Source organism: Diadema antillarum, unplaced genomic scaffold (genome assembly GCF_040938485.1).
Source record: "Diadema antillarum isolate AM-2024a unplaced genomic scaffold, OU_Dant_1.0 seq00000597_RagTag, whole genome shotgun sequence".
Lineage (NCBI taxonomy): Eukaryota > Metazoa > Echinodermata > Echinoidea > Diadematoida > Diadematidae > Diadema > Diadema antillarum.
This window is the reverse complement of record NW_027271528.1, coordinates 1,502,533-1,523,120: the sequence shown is the minus strand read 5'-3', so window position 1 is coordinate 1,523,120 and position 20,588 is coordinate 1,502,533. Positions and strand designations below refer to the sequence as shown.

The 20,588-nt window shown below is 38.1% G+C and overlaps 2 protein-coding genes across 2 annotated transcripts in view; one reads left to right on the top strand and one right to left on the bottom strand.

Annotated features, from left to right (window-relative positions):
- The window catches only part of LOC139735748 (carboxypeptidase D-like), a 56,198-nt gene extending 48,181 nt beyond the window's left edge, over window positions 1–8,017 (bottom strand). Inside the window, exons 1-2 of the mRNA XM_071646498.1 lie at window positions 6,667–8,017; window positions 5,928–6,070 (exon numbers count right to left, since the gene is read on the bottom strand). Of these exons, the coding sequence (XP_071502599.1) occupies window positions 5,928–6,070; window positions 6,667–7,636 (1,113 nt within the window). The 5' untranslated portion in view covers window positions 7,637–8,017. The remainder of the gene's footprint in view (window positions 1–5,927; window positions 6,071–6,666) is intronic.
- Window positions 8,018–8,391: 374 nt separating this feature from the next.
- LOC139735792 (uncharacterized) lies at window positions 8,392–19,423 on the top strand. Its single transcript, XM_071646543.1, has 7 exons — window positions 8,392–8,452; window positions 12,336–12,434; window positions 13,279–13,334; window positions 13,885–13,941; window positions 14,972–15,092; window positions 17,655–17,827; window positions 19,214–19,423. The coding sequence occupies exons 1-7, from the start codon at window positions 8,416–8,418 to the stop codon at window positions 19,265–19,267; spliced, it is 597 nt and encodes a 198-aa protein (XP_071502644.1). The 5' UTR covers window positions 8,392–8,415; the 3' UTR covers window positions 19,268–19,423.
- Window positions 19,424–20,588: the final 1,165 nt, after the last annotated feature.

Here is a 20,588-nt window from a genome sequence, read left to right as displayed (position 1 = left end):
CCCCTTGTCGTCTTCTGACGAGGCAGCGCTAATCAGCTCATTTGCAGTCGACTGAGCGACTGTGGCATCCCGTCCCCGAAGCTGATGACATTATCCTTGTGTCTCGTTTTGGGTGTAATTGAGTTCTCATTAATTGTGCTACTTTTAAGATAATTAAATGATCTTATGCCATGAAATGCACACTGCAATAGTTCACTAGTAGTTCTAAACACACAAGATTATAGGGTAGCATGTGGCTCCCCTGGAAATCCAGCTACCAGCAAATTAATATCTTTATAAATAAGGTTAACCAATTATCATCCTCTAAATTCCAAAGTATGTGCAATTGGAATTCTAATTACCTTTTGTTATTGCTTTAACATTCACTGACAGCACATGTATTTGACACAGTAAGAAATTGATAAAATGCTGTGAAAATACCTATTTATTATGTTACAAATTCAAACAATTATGACACATAAATCCCATGAAAAAAATGGTGATATTGTGACGGATAACAAATATTCCATGATGAAATAATTCATGAAACAGAAAGTACAACATTCCCTCCAAACAGTGAACTATTGAGGGAAACATTCATTACAAGGTTGGAAATAGGAAATCACAAAAGCACCAGTCCAAACAGGAATACTTGATATAAACTTATGTAATATGTATGAGACCATGATAAAACACAATAAAGACTTTAGAGGAATCCTCACCAATTTATGAGCAGCTGGCATAAAAGAAAATTCTCCAGGAATTTCAGTTCCATGTATATTGTTGATGGAGAGGAGCATCTCAGTTTGAAGTACTAACAAACAGTATTTACAATTTTAAAACGAGGGTAAAATATCAATTAATGAAGATATCAAAGTTGGACAAAAAGGGGGAACTGAGCTGTTTATATTCAGTCTTGATAAACTACATTTAACTGAAGTAAGGCACACATTCCAAGTCTGATTTATATGGAAAAAAATGATTCATCATCATGGAATTATGTTATGAAGACATAATCCATCCCTGGCACTGAACTTGTGCTTCCTTCCATTAATCTGCAGCAACAAGCTCCAAACCAATCATATCGTGTGATATGTGTTCCAACTGGATGTCAAAGTTTCAATCTTTGCCAAGTACAGTAATCTTTGGTTTGCACGTCTGGTCTCGAGTACTCTATGAAATCCTACATCTCTACAGGGCAGGAGAGAAATGCTTTCATGCTGTCAATCTTTAGACAAACTAAAAAAAACTGTCTGATTTGGAATAAATCTGCGAAAGCCCACGGTTTTTTTTTTTCCAAAACACTTTAATTTTGAGAAACATTAATCACGACTAACTGGTCACTTCCTCTGAAGAAGCATGAAAACTGGCTGCGATAAGAATTTAAAGATGTCAGTAAAATTGCCATTTCTCAACATTCCCTCTCACACTTAGTGTGCTGTGATCTGCTCAAAGTAATTGTCAATCAGCAGTGCAAATGCTGTGAAGAAATAAAGTAATCACTTTTCCAACTATTTTGAACAAAAAGCATACAAAAAACGAGCTTGACGAAGGAAAATGTACCAGCTAGAATCAAAGAGAATCACACTTCAGAGAGTATTTTTGTGCTGAAGTCCTTCAGCCAATATATGCAGAACTCTCAACGATTGACTCCACATTTGATATCAACTTGCAAACAACTGCTGTGCCCTAGTCAACATCTTGAGGTTAGAATAAATTCAAGATTGTGGGTGACATTTACATAAGATGAGGGACTGCAGAGCCATGCACAGGTTTGTGTCTTCAGTGAAGTTTCGGCAATTAACCCTAAACATCTCCTTTATAAAATACCAGTAAAATCTGATGCAGTGTATGACACAAAGTTGCTGATGGCAGGACAAGAGTCTAACTCAAATGACAAAGGTTAGTATAACAGTTAAACATTCTTTACCTAACATTAAAGCAATGCAATCAGAACCTCTACTGCACCAAGGGTGCATGGTACTTTCATCATGGATGCCCCGCCACCCCCTGGCTCTATTCTGATTCCACCGCTCTGAAAGAATGGAGCAAAGATAAATTTTAAAGCCAATTTACTTTGCACTCATCTACAATTGCACCTCATTCAAAATAAAGGTTTATAAAAGTTGAAGAAAGTACAAATACTTCAAATTTCAACATAATTTGTAAAATTCATACGTTGAAAAAAATGTGACTGTATCTGAAAGGAAGACTATCAATGATTTTGCAATATTAGCAGCATGAACAGCTGTATATAATGTGAGCAAACAAAGGAATTAGCCCAAAGCAACTGGCTGCCTTACAAACAATCTTTTAAAGGTCAAACACATTGACTTTGTCTCAAGAATCCTCAGGATCAATGCAAAATTCCTGTAGCACTTAGGATGGAAAAGAAGGAACTATTTTATCCAAACAATGAAAACCCTTAATGAAGGCAAATTGTACTTTAATCACACAATTGTGAAGTACTGTACATGCTGTATGTTGTTGGAAAAATTATCCATTTTATACAATTGTACACATTAACATATATAATACTGTAAAACCAGAATTTTTAACAAGCATGAAACTTATTCAAAATTTCGTGCATAGTCAAGATTTGCTCAAGTGATTGTCTTCACATCGTACTGAATTCCAGCGGCACTTTGCAAAAGTTTCATGCCAGGAGTGTTTTAGGTTAATTACAGTATGTTACTTTTATAGATTGTACAATATGTATTCAAATTTGATATGACAACTATATCATCATCACCAAGTGTAGTCTCAGCATAAAAACTTGGTTTTACTGCAACACTGGCAAACTTGAAGGTGACATTTTTTTTTCTCTGTCTTGGAAGAAAAACACGACATTTGCACCATAAAGCAAGAGGGATGCTCACAGTCTTGATCAATCTAACTTACTGCATTTTCATGACACCATCAAGAATACAGATGGGCAAAAAATATTGTTCCATTGTCTCAATAGGCGTTTTCACATCAGCCCAATGTTTCGAAATAGTGCGCTATTTTCTGACTTGGGAAATAGGAAAATATCCCGAGCTTGGATTTTTATCGGGCTGATGTGAAAACGCCTAATGAAGAGGAGGTTTGGTATATTCACAAGTACATTATGTGCAACATAATGGGAAATAAAAGGAATTTCATCAGGACTAATTTTCTTTGATTCCTTTGGTTTTGCCTGACAGGAAGACCCTATTCATTTCAGAAAACCAATGCATTAGTGCTGCCATGTATCATAAATGGGAAGTTGTACTTCATAGTGAACTACGGTACATACACATGTATTTCTCTATTTAACTACAGATCAGTTATTATGGCCAAATTCCATTTTATGATACAGTTTGTACATTGTAGTGATGTACACCAAATGATTTGCAATCTTCTCAATTTGCTGGAAAGAAATTAAAGACAAACAAAATAGACCATAACATCATAACTTAAAAATTTTAAATATCATTAAGTTTCAAAGTAGGATTGTTTTCCTTGGACATGATGCAAAGAGGCAGGTTTATCTGATTTTATTTATTTAACACTTTGGGAGAAGAGCTACAATCAATTTTATATGATTGTATCAACTTTGCCTTCATTGGAAGTGTGGTGGAAATGGTCAACTTGACCCTGTTGATCTATACTCTGTTTGAATGATTGCCAAGTCACTACCTTCACATTTCAGTCTACAAGACATCCCTCCATGACTTGCTTGGGATTTGTACCTCAACAACAGTAAAATTTCAATAGAAATTTTAAACATCTTTACAATCAATATCTTTTTTTTTTATTCTTTATCATCATAAAGTGTAGAGAATTTACTTCACTTCTCTGCCTCCATGATTCCAACACTGTACAGTAGACATTAAGTTATCAACATTAACACTGACATTAACTTTACATGCCATGAAACTAGTGTACAGGACTGCTTTCCTAATTTGAAGGGGGAGGGGGAGTTAACATTTATAAGTTACTTTGTTGTAGCCTGTCCACAGACTTCTGTTCAGTGTGTGTGTGCACACGCGTGTGAACCTGTCCAGCTAAACTTGTATTCACTCACTCTCTCAGAACTAACATCTTGATATTTAGTCACTGATAGTATATAGGCAACCAGGATGCCCATGGTAAAGACATCCTTAAAGGACAAGTTCACCTTCATAAACATAAGGATTGAGAGAATGTAGCAATATTAGTAGAACACATCATTGAAAGTTTAAGGAAAATCGGACAATCCGTTCAAAAGTTATGATTTTTTGAAGTTTTTGTGCAGTAACCGCTGGATGAGAAGACTACTGCAGTGTATGAATAACGTATATGTCACATGCGTACAACAATATAAGGAAAATATAAAGAGAATTTCACAAAATTTCATCTTTTGAAAAAAAGTACACATTCCCTTGACTCGTTACCGACATATGTTATGGGTAATATTATTCCCCCTGCCTTTAGAAAGAGGCAAGTCAAGAGGTCTTTTATCATGCGAAAAAAATGAAAATATGTTGAATTTTCTTTACATTTTCTTTATTCTGTTGTACGCATATGACTCACAAGCTGTAGTAGTCTCCTCATCCAGCGGTTCCAACACAACAATTTTAAAAATTCATAACTTTTGCATCGATTGTCCAATTTTCCTCAAACTTTCACTGATATGTTCTACTAATATTGCTGCATTTTCTCAATCCTTATGTTTATGAAGGTGAGCCTGTCTTAAAGTAGGAACTTTAAGACTGAAAGAAGAGCTGGAAGGACAAAAGACAGGAAATGATGAGCCAGGAAGTGGCACTGCCATAACCATTTATGTACAAGGAACTTTAGGGAGTGTGTTTTAATGAATAGGGTATTCTGTGCTAATCTGCACTCAAAGCATACAGAGGCCGAGGGTTAAATCTGCAAAGAAAAAGCTTCTGCACCATGGCTTTATGGTGTCATTGAAAAAGGATGCACATTACGTATAACAGAGTCTTGTTTCGGTGCTGTTCAGAATTGATGCTTGAGTATATAATTCCAGTATGGTCATGCACTGTCATACGAGACTGTATTAAAGCTTCAAGCCCTAGCAATATTAGGTGTCAATTACGGTAAATATATTTCCTCATCCTGATCAATTTCTCAGTTCAGATTGGTCCTTAGCAAAACAATAAAATGCTGTATTCCCTTAGTATAGATATCATCAGTGGCAGTATCTTTTTTTTTTTCTTCTTATCATTGGCCACTCAGCATGACAAGTTGTCAGTGTCCTATCTTCCATGGCTGGCAGTGATCAGCAATTGTCATAGCATGGGGGGGGGGGGGGGGGGGGGGAGGGATTTTGCGATCCTTTAACTTTTGAAAACCTAAATGTTTGTTAGCCGTGACACTGTCTGGAAGGCTTTGCCTTTGATGACTGAGTGAAGGATAGTTTGGGGCTGTTGAGGTTTGCTGATAATTCAGTCAGAAACAGCACATGATGCCCAGACAGGGGGATATGTCATCAAGAAACTCATTCAGTATCAGCTGGCACAGCAGCTGGTGAAACCATCGTACACAACAACACGGACGAGGTTGCTCACGTAGAAAAAGCATCAAAACATGAATGTGGGCAATGGTGCATGTCCAGTGCACATATTACCCTTGCCTTGAACACACTGTGCACACACGTATCACAACATCTTCCTTGTCTTGTTGAAGATTACACTATATGATGATGATAAACAAGAAACAAAACAAAACAAAACAAAAGGCATTTCATTTGAGCTCAATGATCAAGTTGGTCAATAAAACATGTAAAGGTGTAGCACACATCATTCTGCAAATGCCACTTTCACAGCTTGGCAAGTTTCAATGAAAATCTATAAAAGTGTATCAAAGGGCACATTAAAGTTTAGTGACTGCTTTGTACATTGAAGTTTAAAACCAAGAAAGTGTTTAGTCATGATGTCTATTAATTTGCCTCAATTAATGTGAGACTGGAAAATTCTCACCTTTTCCATGTATGCTATGAGGGCTTCCCTGTTGTTACGCCACTCTGGGGCAAGCTGTGCAACCACGGGATACTTGCAGCATGATAACTCCACTGTGATTTCAAAACAGTTGCTGTTGAGGTAATTAAAGTCCTGCATCCCTCCTGGAAAATGAACATAATGGAATGAATGACAAGAAACATGGGATATTCCAAAGCCTATCATTTCTATCAATACTTACCTTAATTTGTTAATGACACAGAAACAAGAGTGAAACACTTCACATTTTATCTTGTAGAGTATCATTTGGTGGGATATACCCAAGAATTCCCTAAATGTCATCACCTGATTGAGCACATCATACAGCTGTATGAGGAGTCATAGATGCTATCATAGGTCTACATTCACTCAATTTACATTGATTTCCACTCATATGCAAAAAGTGGCCTGCAAGAATTCAACTCTATTCAAACCACACATACTGTACATGTACTTCATAAGTAGGCTTCGTGTCCATCTGATTAAAAGTTTACGAAATCTTTATCCCTTGTACACTTTCTTTCAAACCATTTCATCTCAAAGAAAACAAAGTTCTCTCATGAAGTTTCATTTATAGCACTGAGGTTTAGACTGAATGCATCTAGAACTATGATGTGTACTTAATTTATCGTTAAATCTGGAAAAACTTACATCATATGGGAAACCCCACATTATCTGCTATATTATGATGACTATATAAAACTCTGGATGTTGCCTTTACCTGGAACATCATACCACGCTGCTCCATTGGTGATCCCACCAGGAAATGCTTCATTGGCATAGCCGGGACAACCAGTCGTGCTATGCATTGTACGGTGGTTGTTTGCGTACGTTCTGGCCAGTTCCTGGAACAGGGTGTCGTCTGGAGACTTGCTGTACTTTGCCTGTGTGCGGCCGCGGCCCGGTCGGGAATCGTCAAAGGGGTAGCTAGCCACCAGGCTCCCCCCGTGCAGGTTCGCAGACAGTACAAACGGGTTGTCCTCAATCCACCTCATCATCAGTTCTGTCTCCGGCTGGCGGCCCTTCCATTTGTCTCCTGTTCGTGTGTGGAACTGGTCCGGGAAGTTGCGATTGAGATCCACATTATTTGCGTTTGATCGGCCATGCACCCCATTGCAGTCTCCCACAGTGGCAGTGGCGAATCCGTCCGGATTCATAGTTGGCATGATGAAGATGTTTGTGTTGTTCACAAGTCGTGTGACCCGCTTGTCCTTTCCGTAATTTTGAAGAAGATACTCAATCAGGTAAATCAAGATTTGTCGTCCGATTACTTCATTTCCATGCATGTTTCCAACATATTTGAACCACGGTTCCTCACTTTCTACAATATCAGGGTTATCTGTGATCTGCATAACCCAGAGTTCCTTCCCTCTAACACTCTGACCGATGCTCGAAAGACGTGTGATGTCAGGATAATCTACAGCATACTTGCCTAAAAGATTAGTGAGATCGTCGTAGCTATGGTAGTAAGTCGTGTCAATATCTGTAGCAGCTGAGGACGAGGCGCGTTCGAATCGGGACCGAACATAGGACATTTCGTCGCCCGAAAGTCCGGGGAGGCTCTTCCATGGTTCCGGTAACGAAAGCGCTGAGCAAGACACGATGGAGGTGTGAGCCAGACAAAGGATAAAAACACCCAATTTAGGGAGATTTTTCTCCTCCATGATGAAGAACAGGCATTGAATAACCATGAAGAATCAATGTTTTCCGAAAATTAGTTAGATTTTAATAGACATTCACATTAGTGGCTCGGTATTTTTTTGGCAATCACGTCGAAGGTTTTGCACAATAGTATACACAAGGTAAGTTACTGACGAGTGCTTACAACAGCATCCACTAGCACTAGCAGCAGTGCCGCGCCGTGGCGAGATTCCAGGAAGCCGAGCTGATTCCAAATGTGTTGCAAAATGGTATAGAAATCACAAATCTGAGATCCTTGACAAAAGGCATTGCAATCAGTTCCCACTTTTCAGTTTACTTAAATTATCACAGCGGTAAATAATTATGAAACTTATTTCTGTTGCTGGTCTACAGAGCTTGTAGATACTTCCAGCGTGGCTGAGCTGAATGAAGCAGACAGCTAGCTGTGTGTATCAGCGCAGGAATAAACATCATCACACATAAATGTACAGTACAAAGCTGCGCTGGCGCTACTGCTAGCTGCGCAGCTGGCTAGAGTACACGCCATCCGGATATCCGTGCCGTGCCAGCGAACCCCGGCCCGACCGGTCGCCCTCTTCGCAGAGAGATTTGACGTGCCCTATGGTATGATCGTGGATCGTGGATCGTACAAGCGTAAAGCGCAGCGATCGAATGAGGGCGGTATACAAAGTCTGCAAGTTTGTTTACGAAGCTAGCAGTATGTGCATACACAGTAGGGGATCCGGGGATCCATACAGTATACGTGCATAGAGCTAGAGTACATGTGCGTGTACATCATTATCATCATAACGCGGCAGTTGGGTTAAAAATGACATCTGTTTTCTTGTACGTCCCAAACATTATTGGTGAGTATTCCGCGTGTTGATGTAATTCATAATTCATGTTTAGTGTTCCAGCCAGAAAGAGAATTACCAGTTTAGTGCTGAGCTGGCTTGTCGCAGTTAAAAATGGACAAACTGTACTGTAGTGTAGTGTAGCGTTAGAGTAGGCAAGTAAATTTAACGTGTAGTCTAGTCGTTAGGCTTATTCAGCATCTATTAAATTTTACATTACAGCCTACAGCACAGGGCCTATTACACTCTAAGTAAAATGTCCAAAGCCAAAAAGACCAAGGGCAAAGCGGGGTGCTGGGGATGAGGGGCCTGGGCCTGGGCTGTGGGGGTGTTTCACGAAGTCCAACTTAATTTTAAGATTGACTAAAAATTTGGAAAGAGTTCCTTATTATGGGCAAAATGGTGAAATTGTAGGCCCCACTACAGTGCGCGTGCACCCGTGCGTTAATAATAGCAAACAAGGGTACATGTAGTTCGTAGGGATAGGGTTAGGTTTATGGTAGGGTTAGGTAGGGTTGTATTTATGGTTAAATTGGCCGTTAAATTAGTCGAGGGACGTTAGGGAGTCCTTCCGAGAAGAAAGGGAGGACGAAAGATGCTATGTTGTGGAAATCAAAATGAGTGTCACCAAAATGCTACAAGAACTTGATTGGACCACTCTGGAACAGCGCAGAAAAAATGACAGGCTCATTATGATGTTCAAAATACACAATAATCTTACTCCTCTTTCAGCACAGGACTATATTATCAAACAGGCTACTCAGTTGACGAGAGCCTCGCAACCACACTCCTAGTCCTATCGGGTACCATATTCGAGAACTGAATCGCATCGCCATTCATTCTTCCCAAGAACTGTAAGGAACTGGAATTCCCTGTCGTCAGAAATTGTTTCAGCACCATCTGTGGGATCATTTCGAAACCGTCTAACGGTTGATCACAGTGGCTAGTTATTTTCGTCAAATTTTCTATGTGCTTGTTGTCACTGCAGCAGTGTGCAGTGAGAATTTGGTATAATTTTGTCCTACAAAATGGGTCTAGGATTGAAAACTAGTAAGTGTTAAACAGGTCTAAATTTGCAGACTACATGTGTTCAATGAAAGATAAGACCCCTACCCCAGGAGGCTAATGTAAACATTGAACAATTACCCCCTTGTTTTACTTTTAGAGAAAGTATTAACAATCCACCATTCACTTCGTACAGCAATAGGGCTTTGTGTGTTGTACATGTATACAGTATTATGGGTGGAAGTGGCAAGCTGTTTAGTGACAGTATTCAGAGTTCCAGTGAAAGCTTGCGAAGTTGCAGCAGTCTAACAAGTTTGTTCAAGTTTTGTGGGAAAACAACAGGCCCGAATTTGGTAAGAAACTAACTTCTTTACAATGTTTTATAGCTTATGATGATGTGTGTGATCATGTTAGTGAATGAGTAGATTGTAAGGAATATTTACAGAGCAGGATTTGATTTGCCAAATCTCTGTAGACAAATGGGAGTAGACAAAGAAGAAGCCAGCGATGCCCCATGCACACTGGTCTCTCTCTCTCTCTCCTCTTTCTCTCCCCTCTCTCTTCTCCCTTTCCTCTCCCTCTCCTCTCTCTCTCTCTTTCTCTCTCATTCTGTAAGCAGTATGTGCTTGTGCCTTAGAAGTATGGAATGGATGTATAGCGGAATGGTAGGGATGTACAGTGTATTATACCTTTTTGCTGTCGCTGTAGGCAGTTGTGGTTAATGAGTTATATTCTCACAAGTGTTGTTACAGAAGTACAGAAGAACAATGTACTGATACTGTCAAGCATTAGATTGTGTAACATGATTTCTGTGTTAAAGTAGTGGATGTTTAGTAGAAACAAATTGACACACATTCATAATGAGTTGAGATCACAACTTAACGTAATCAAATTAGTTTTGACATTAGTTGACAAGTTGTTAGCTGGTGTATAGTGTTTATAATTGTTAGGTTTTATGTTACAGTTTTATGAAGTTATAATTAAGGTTTTAATACAGTAATTAGTAATAGTTAATAATTTTGAGTTCATAGAATAAGTTTATTTTGTGTACTCTGTTATGGACAGTGATACATAAGGAAAAGTTTGAGAATTTCAGTGTTGATTTATGTAATAATAACTTTAATGATAAGTTGAAATATGATTGAAGTTATGAAAGTTTAAAAGTGAATTAGATTTTGGATAATATTGGAATTAGATTTTAATAAAGTAAATAAATAATATAAATAGTTGAGGATTTAGTTGATTATATAACAGTTAATTCAGAAAACCATAAAATATGGATAAGTTTGGTTTATGATTGGTGAGTAAAGTGAACGATGATATGTATCATTAAGTTAGTGATATAGATTATTGGTAGATTATGTTATTAGACTTTAAATGAGCTAAAATGGTGTTAAATCATGTAATGTCTCATGAAGCCATTCATGTATATTTCAAACGTAAGTTTAAAACTTTGATTTTGTGTATTACAGTTCAGATTGTTATCTGAAGGTCTGTTATGAACTGAAGGTCCGTATGACTGAAGGTCCATTATGAACTGAAGGTGCATATGAACCGAAGGTCGTTAACTAAAGTGAAGCTCAGTAACTGGAAGTCCGTAACTGAAGAGTTGACTGGAATTTCATATTGGAAACATCAGTGTGTTAGCGTAATAAACAAGTATTTGTCACGGTAACCGGATGTCACCTTGCTTCATATTTGACCTTGTGAATAACAACTAAGGAGGGTTGTTTGAATGAACAGTGGAAACTCCTCCATGGTGCGAGTTGTCCTGGAGGCAGTCACACTTGTAAATATCTGTAAATAAATTGTATTATAATGTAAATAGCACCAGTCTGCAAGTATCTTCAGTCTATTGAAGGAGGCAGACTTAATCAGAAGAAGAAGAAGAAATCGGCCCCACCGCTGCATCAATTTCGCGTAAACGCCGTTTGGTGGGACCGCATTCATGAGTGATACTGTGGAAGGAAGCCCCACCGCCGTGCTTACCTACTGATGAATGCCACACGGTGGAGCTAAATTCACAAGTATAAATAGGCGAGCTGCCGGAGTATTAGTACGGACACGCAGTGGTTGGGCCTATTTCACGAGTATGCCTCCTTATGCCCCCACCCCCCACTAAATTACTTTTTTTTTTTTTTACTAATAATAAACTAAATAAAGGTTATATGCCATTTATGGGAAGACTTCCTTTTGAGACATACAAACCCTAGAGTTTTAGCATATCCTTTAACTTATTTGTTTATTTCTATAAAATTACTAACGTTAATATTAGTAAAAAAAAAAAAAGTAATTTATATATTTTGTGCAAATTTAGTGGGGGAGGGCGACATAAGGAACTCTTTCCAAAAAGTTTGGTATGCCACTCGTTTCCCTGTTAGCCTAATCACCACCTACTTTGTCATTGTCATTAAATGTTTACAGAATAATTCCATTGTTATTATCTTGTATTTAATATATTGACTACTTCTCTAACTGTATTATAGTGTATGGACGTCTATCTGCCTGATAAGAATATTTAAAGATAATTTAAAGTTTTGGTACCTCAAAAGTTTCCCTGAATTTCCTTGTCTTAGTTTGTGTTTCAGGTAAAAGTACCTTTCATATAACTAACACTGTGAGACTTACTCGCCCCAAAGTGCTCTCATGTCTGAGTAATCATGCAATAATGGTTTCGTACAATACATGTTTATTCTCGCGGTACTGCGTCAAGTCAAACTAACGTCTCGTTCGAATTTTTCAGGGCCCGCTCTGCTCTGGTTACTGTAGATGTATAAACTGGAAAAGTCCCTTGTTTAGAACTTGCCACTCGTATATCAATAGAATTATTGGAAACAGTATTCAGATTCTAGAGATCTGATGAACGTTGCATTCTCTTTTGTCCACACAGGGTATGTCCGACTGTTGCTTGTATTCAGTAGCTGCTTCTTCTACTCCAGTAATGCCATCCTCTTCATTACCCTCTATATGTGCCAGACCATACTGGATGGTGAGTTACTGTAAAGGCCAAATATTTCGCGAGGTTTTTATTTTCACGAATTTTGCGAGTCAGCTGCTATTTCCAAAATTGAAAACACGCAAAAATATTGACTCTTATGTCATATGACTTATGTGACGTATGCGTTAACATTTCCCCGTTCAGTATAGGACTCCACAATTGCGAATTTAACCACTCGCGAAATTGTTGGGAAGTCCCGATTCGTAAAACTTTAGACTCATGACATATATGGTGTGTACATTACTTCTTATGTTCCTGTTTTTACAGGAGCATAACTTGTGAAGGACATTATTAAAAAGGGTGAGAGTTGCCAGGCATTGTGTATTTTGATAAAATAAATATGGTTGCAATTACATCCCAATGACAAACTGAATGATTTAGTGAAGGTCTGTGTTTATCTTTCTTATTTTTTTTTAAGCAAGTGACTTCTATCTATTTATCATTTGTGACAAATTAGCAAGTGAAATAGTATGTAAGAGGTTGGAGTTATTGCTTACAATTTGTTATGAGTTACAAATTGTATTCTGCAATAAAACTCATCCATTTTTTTGATAGAATTGGACAGCTTGCAGTATTCAAAATCACATTTGTCTGAAAACAGATGAATGAATGATACTATTTTGTTCAAAACTTTGTCACTATCCAGATGATTATGATGAACTTTACTAATATTGCATTCTACTTCTTCTTAGTATAATTATTATCATTATTATCATAATCATCAGTATCATTATTAGTATTATTACCATCATCATTGTCATCATAATCACCATGATTATCAGCAGAATGTTGTTATCAACTATTTTGTTCATATTTTGGGGTTTCTTCCCAACAGGAGTGGATGGGGCGGTAGCAAGAAAACTGAAGCAAACATCTGCATTCGGTGCATGGGTAAGTTCATCTGGATTAGCTCTAGTAGGGATACTCAAAGCCTGTATGTGTGTCCTTGGCTACTAAAACCCATTTTCCGTCTGTCAGGAAATGTGAATGGGGCTCCTCCTGTTTAACCCGTTGAGGATGAGGTGATTTTGTTATTTAACACATATTTCCCATAGACACCAGCCCGAGTAAACTCGGGACTAGTATTGAACTTTTGCCAGCTGGTTAATTATGGTATTCCAGAATTCCTCATTCCTAAAATAAGTTTTCCTGTGTCTATAATCTCAATTTTTGTCATTAAGATATAGGGGTGTGCTCAAAATGTCCACTGGATTCTAATTATTTGCTTTTAAAGATATTACCTACAGGCATATACATTGTACATGTGAGACTTTCACGCACATGTTTTTAAATGTAAGGTACCCTCTTCACCACAAAGCAACTTCAAGCTTAACTGTCAAGATGCACCAATTTAATGTCATACCTGGTTATTGTCGCTGCTCTCAGTAGCAATTTGTACAATCTGTGTAACATTGTCTGTCCCTATGCATTTGTTTTTCAGTTTGATGTGGTCATTGACAATCTGGGCAGGGGTATGCTGTGGTGTCGGTTATACCAGGTAAGTCTTTGAATAACGTTTTCCACAAACAAAAACAAAGAGAAATAATTTTTGTGCATGGATACATATATTGAATGAAATATGGTACGCTAGGAGATGTAAGGTCTTTTGTACACAAAGGAAAAAAAAAAAAGAGAAAAAAAAATCTAGATGTTCAGATGCAGAATTAATTGTACACGGAAAATATCGGATTTCCTGTTCAATTTTGAAAGGATTTTCCTAATGTTGTAGATTTATTGTGTACCTGATTATTTAAATATAAAGTATGTACTACGTATATTTCAATATTTACGAAGTATTGTTTACAGAAAATACAAAATCAAGGATGTTATGAGATTGTGAGTGAGAAGGCCGAGGGTTAAGCATTAAAGAGAGACACCGCACTTGCTTTAATATCCGCTTTGGGTACAGATTGGAAATGTAGACAGATACACTTGGTTTACCCAAAACCGCATTTTTATCATTTGCTTGATGTCATGTCCCCCCTCCCCCCCCCCCCCCCCCCCAAAAAAAAGGGGGGAGGTAAATATCTGATGAAGAAGTTATTGTAAGTTAAGAGGGCTACAGTAGGGTTGAACAAAACCAGGAAAACATTGAGAAAATTGTAACTGTTGCTGAACATTGTATTTGCATGAAAGCAAATTTCATTTTTGACAAAATGAGAAAGAAATCCCAATCTGTAGAAACTGAGCAAAGTTGAAAAAGTAGGGAAAATATGTGACTGTTGAAATATCAGATTTACAGAACAAATGTAAATCTGGTATAAAATAATCTGTGGAGAAGGGAAAATATTGTTACCATCAGTTTTTGCATCATATCAGAAGCCGCCCCCTCACAACCCCCCCCCCCCAAAAAAAAAAAGAGAAAAAAACATGAAAAAAGAGAACCTGAATGTTTTCCATTATGAGTAATGAAAAGAGTTTGTTTTGTCAGATAGTATACCATGTGTGTATCTTGTAACTTTGTTACTATCCTCTGAGATTGTATGCCAGTGTGCAGTCTCATATTTATTTGAATCTGCTTGGACCAGTGGGGCTACTTCTTCGCTGCGCTGGAGTGGCTTGTCTTTGTCTGCACACACAATCTGGGTTCTCAGTGGAAGTCGTCCACAGTCCAGGCGCCATGGTTTGTCCAGAAAGTCATGGAAAAAAGTAAGGCTTTCTTAAGTTGTATTGCCACTGTACTGGTCATTACTTCTCTCATATTGTACCATGAAGTGTTTTGTATTCTCAAATCTTCTTCCAAATGCTATGAGGTTTAGCTCGTACTTAATATTGTCCTTTAATTCATTTGCCCTTTTGTTTTCCTGTTTTCTTCTACATAGCTACACTACCTATCAATGTCAAAATAAAAATAATCATTGTGATATTTCAGATTCAAATATTTTATTATAGTTTAAAGCTAAAGTGGCGTAATTTAGGTGTCAAATTTTACATGAATTTTCATTTTTGTCTGCACAGTCCTGATTTTCTCAAACCTTAAGTCCATTTACTGTTGTACATCTGGACAAAAAAAAAGAAGAAAAAATATCAGCTGTCATTATATGCTTTTTTCGAGGTCACATTGTATTTTTATGCGTCCGCTACGAAGTGTCGCCAGATGCATTATTTTTATGCCTCCGCCACGAAGTGGTGCCGGAGGCATTATGTTTTCGGGTTGTCCGTCCGTCCGTCCGTCCGTCCGTCTTTCCGTCCTTCCGTCCGTCCGTAATGAATTTTGTGGACATTGTAACTACCAAATCCTTTTGAGGTATCCTAATGAAACTTGGCATGTATGTGTATTAGGGGGTGAAGTTGTGCCTATCAACTTTTGGGTGCACATGCTCAAGGTCAAAGGTCAAAAGGTCAAGGTCAAATGCTTAAAATTTTACTATTTCCCCCATATCTATGCAATGCCGGAAGATATTTTCTTGAAACTTAGTGTATACATGTACTACCCAATTAAGATTCTCTGGTGAAAGTTTGGGGTCATGAGGTCAAAAGGTCAAAGGTCAAAAGGTCAAGTAAAATGTTAAAATTTCACTTTTTTCTCTGTATCTTGGAAATTGTTCAATGTATCTTCATGGAACATAGTATATATGCATCTACTGACTGGCAGTGGTTATCTAGGGAAATTAGGGTTCATGGGGTCAAAGGTCAGGGGTCAAAGGTCAAGGGTAATACTTCAAAATTTTATTATTTTCCTTATATTTATGCAATGCCAGCAGGATTGTTTGTTTTAAAACTTGATGTATGCATGTATAACCCAATAGAGATTCTCTGGGATTTTTTTTTTGCCAAGAAGGTCAAAGGTCAAAAGGTCAAAGATCAAGTGAAAGTGCTGAACTTACTTCTTTCTCCATATCTCGGAAGTGGCTCAAGTTATCTTGAAACTTAGTACATGCTGAATTTATGTATGTTCTGCCTGACAGTGATTCTCTTATGAATCAAAGGCCAGATGAAAATGATAACAATTTACTGTTCAATACAGAAATTGCGCTTTTTCTCCATACCTTGAAAATTACTCAGTGCATAAACTTATGAAATGGTCAAAGTCAAGTTAAAGTTCTTAAATCCCCAAATACATGCTCTCTTATTCATCCAATTGAACATAGGTCAAGGAAGGTAAACATTCAATACATTTGTGACAAACATGTCATTTTAATATTTTGCCAATTTTGTGAAAATGTAATCACACATTGTCCACATGTACTATAGACCTATTAGGAGAACCATGCATTATGGCGGAGGCATACCAGTCGCCATAGCGACATTTCTAGTTTTTTCTTGCTTTTCTTTTCAAGACTTGACACCACTGGAAACATGGGTTGTGGAAACGGGAAATATTTGTACAGTCATTTTGTGTCACCGATGATCCTCTTTTCTTTCTATGATAAGACTCACTGTTGTCTTTCAAATACAAAAATAGTAGTGATATTCTGTGTATTACAGTGGTATGTAATAACAAATCTCTCCTATGGAATCAGAATAAAAGTTTATGCTAAAATCACTAGATTCACTCTGTTTTATCCAGCCATATGGTGTACTGGCCAGTTCTTTGAAGACCCATGACTTGTAGTAAACTTCAAGATCCACAACTTTGATTTGACCCAAAGACTAGAAAAGCTTTCGGAGAGCGTGGACCTCTTCCAAGCAGCTCATTTCCACCCATACACTCATGCTGAAAATCGCCCAATTTCCCAATATAGAAGCCTTTTGTTTACATCATCAGCATCCAGCTGTGCGGTGCCTCTTCTGAACAGAGCATGCACTGTTGTGCACATATGCAAACCTCAAATACAAGCAGCTTGAACTCCCCGAGTTCATTGAACATATCTGCCAAAAGATTAAAAATCCTTCAAAAATTCATAAAAATCCCCAAATCACAGCCAAACTTTAATCATCTGTTCCTTGCCTAATTATCAACTTTTCCTGCAAGTTTCATAGAAATTTGTTCACAACTTTTTTTAGTTATTTTCCAGTAGACAAACAAACAAACGTCGATAAAAACATAACCTCCTCCCTTGGCGGAGGTAATAAACCGTACAATCACATTTGTATCTTTTCCCTGATCCTCAATCCAATACTCTTATCCTACATGTGCAGTCTATTTTTGGCCAGTAACTCCTTTGCTTATATGTGAGGTGAGTTTGAAAAATCAATCACATGGGTTTGGACCATGTTAAATGCTGGTTTTCCTTATAGAACATCTCACGTTTTATTTTTGTGTTGCAGATTTTAAGACATTACCAGGGACGTTTGCAATCCTTGGTCTGTTTGTGCTGCCCCTCTGGCTCTACGCCCACTACACCGGAGTTCTAGGGAAGACCCTCCATGTGCCGCTGGTTGTACAGTATGCAGGGATAGGCTTCTTGAGTGCTGGGAGGGCACTGTGCTTCTCAGTTGAGGTGGGTTGATTTTACTTGAAGATGGGAGATGATGAGGGAGAAAACTTATATGGGCGTGTTTACTCAAGAATTGTCAAAAGAGCAGCTTTTGATGGTTTATAGGAATCCAAAACCCAAAGAGAAATGTGGATTTGAGTGAAAGCAGCAATATTAGTAAAACACATCTGTGAAAGTTAGAGGAAAATCGGACAATCGATACAAAAGTTATGAATTTTAAAGTTTTGGTGTTGGATCCGCTGGATGAGGAGACTATTAGAGGTTATGATGTTATATGTGGGCAATGTGATGAAGAAAATACAAAAGAGAACTCCACAAAAACTCATTTTTCATGAGAATTACGCATTCCATCAACTTGATACTGACATATGTTGAGGGTAGCAATAATTCCCCCTGCTTTCTGAAAGCTGTTAGTCAAGTGCTCTTTCATTATGCTAGAAAAGTGAATTTGTGTGTGGAATTCCTTTTATATTTTCTTTATATTGTTGTCCACACTTGACATCGTAACCTGTAGTAGTCTCCTCATCCAGTGGTTCCAACACCAAAACTTTACAAATTCATAACTTTTGCATCGATTGTCCAATTTTCCTCAAACTTTCACAGATATGTGTTCTACTAATATTGCTGCTTTCACTCAATCCACATTTCTCTTTAGGTTTTGATTTCCTTTAAAGACCTGTTGGTATAGGGATACATGGAGTGGAAAGGCTTGCATGGCTTATACCCCTTTCATAAACTCAATAATGCGGATAATATCCGCATCATTTGGTCGTAAAATCGGAGCGGGGGAAGAATAATATGCTTTTTTCTACCCTTCTATTATCCGCATAATAGCAGCATCGGGACCAGATTTGGAGTTTATGAACGCAAACCCAAATAATGCGGATAATTGCCGGGGTGCAGCCTGTGTGGTGAGGAAATTTATAATCGATTATATCTTTTGATAAAACAAGGCCCAGAAGGGTGACATTACTTGCTGCACGGAGTTTTGAATACCTGTTGTAAAGATGCTAGACATGAGATCCCATACTGTATGCATTCTAGATTTTCAAAACTTGGTGGTTAATATGTGAATGACAGTAAAGACAAAGCTGTGATTATTTGACTGAAACATTTGGATTTAAAACTTGAAAGTACGAGTTGTACCCTCCCATTCTATAGAATATCTTTATACATGGTGTGTATGTGAAAAAGAGATTTTTCTTTTTACATGATGTAATGAATAACTTCTGTACTATTTGTATATTGTTCCTCCCATGATAGTTTTGTAGAGTGTGAAAGTTGTTAGAATTTCCACACCACAAAGTATTTCCCAAAAGAGTATCTCTATCATGAGGTGTTTGATTTTATGCATTGTAATGGATGTCATGGTTTCTATCTTTGTGGCAGGTTTTCTTCATCTACGCCCACATCATGTGTCTGGCCAAAGAGAATGAGAAGTGAATAGAGCAGTGCGAAGCCATAGTGTATTTGTGCATCGGAGCAGCGGTCAGTCAAATGGTCAGTGGACTTTGGGATGCCAGCCATCCACACAGTACTAGAAGTGTCAATCCTTCCCCGGTTGTCCAGCCATGGTCTCCAGAGATGACTCTTGACCAGTTTGGGGACTTTCCCTCTGGCACAGTGATTTCACAGCATGATGTAATGCAATAATCTAAGAAAGCTGGGATGCCTTTCAACTGTGTTCCCCAGTGATGAACCAAAGGAATAAAGTATATACCAAAGATAGAACTCATAATGGATGATGTAAGTAAAATGCCAGACATGAATTTGACAAATCATTTTTATTAGGCATTTTAGAGAGGCTGTGCATCGTACAATTGTGTCACAATACTTACAGGATATGCATACTCAATGGGGGAACAATGCAAGATTTTTCCTTCGCAATGAAATATGTTTTCAGCAATGTATAGGTCGTTGAATTGATGTCATGAATTTTTGTCATGAAATTACAGTTAACGTCCAGGCTGAGGCTTTAATACTTTAATTTGCTAGTGTAAGGGAGGCTGTATAGATGTGTACTGGAGTTAAAATTTAATTGTCATTGACAATGCAACTCAAGACATGGATTGATATATGCTTGTCTTTCATCATGAAATATACTGTATACACTGTACATTTTGACATGGCGGCCACTATACCAAAGTTGGATACAAATCCATGGCGTGACCGTGCTCCATCACTTGTTACAGTCAAGTCTTTAGAACCTGTTGTTTTGACAGCAAAATTTGCAGCATTTTTCATGCTTTCAGTTGCCAATTCACTCACTTTCTCACCAACAGTCACAGCATTTTTTGTAAACGCAGCCCTGTCATTGGCTTTGGGATGTTCATCAATCCACAGCATGTTCAAAGGCTCATATAATTTTTGGGCGATGCGCCTTGTGGCTAGAGTATAATGAGTACCCTGTCCGTATTGGTGGGGCCAATTATCGGGAAACTTTGATGAGGGGGGCGGGGTTTAATTGGGTTGTCCTATTTGCCCGCGCACTCGCCTACATCCGGCGCGGGCCTGCCCAGTTTAAATTCCGGACCTGATGAAGGGCGTCCGTCCTTCCACTCATGACGTCCTCTTGGTGGGGTATGTTGCTTTGGGGGCAGTTGGACCGGAAGTGGCAAAATTGCCCACACCTCCAGCAGTTTAGATTTTGTGGTTGAGTGGGGTGTGTGGTTGGTTGTGGGGTATAGCTCTCCTGTTGACTTCAAATGACTGGCCTTTTTATTTAGAAGAACAACAATTGTGTTTAGACAATATTTTGAGTCGG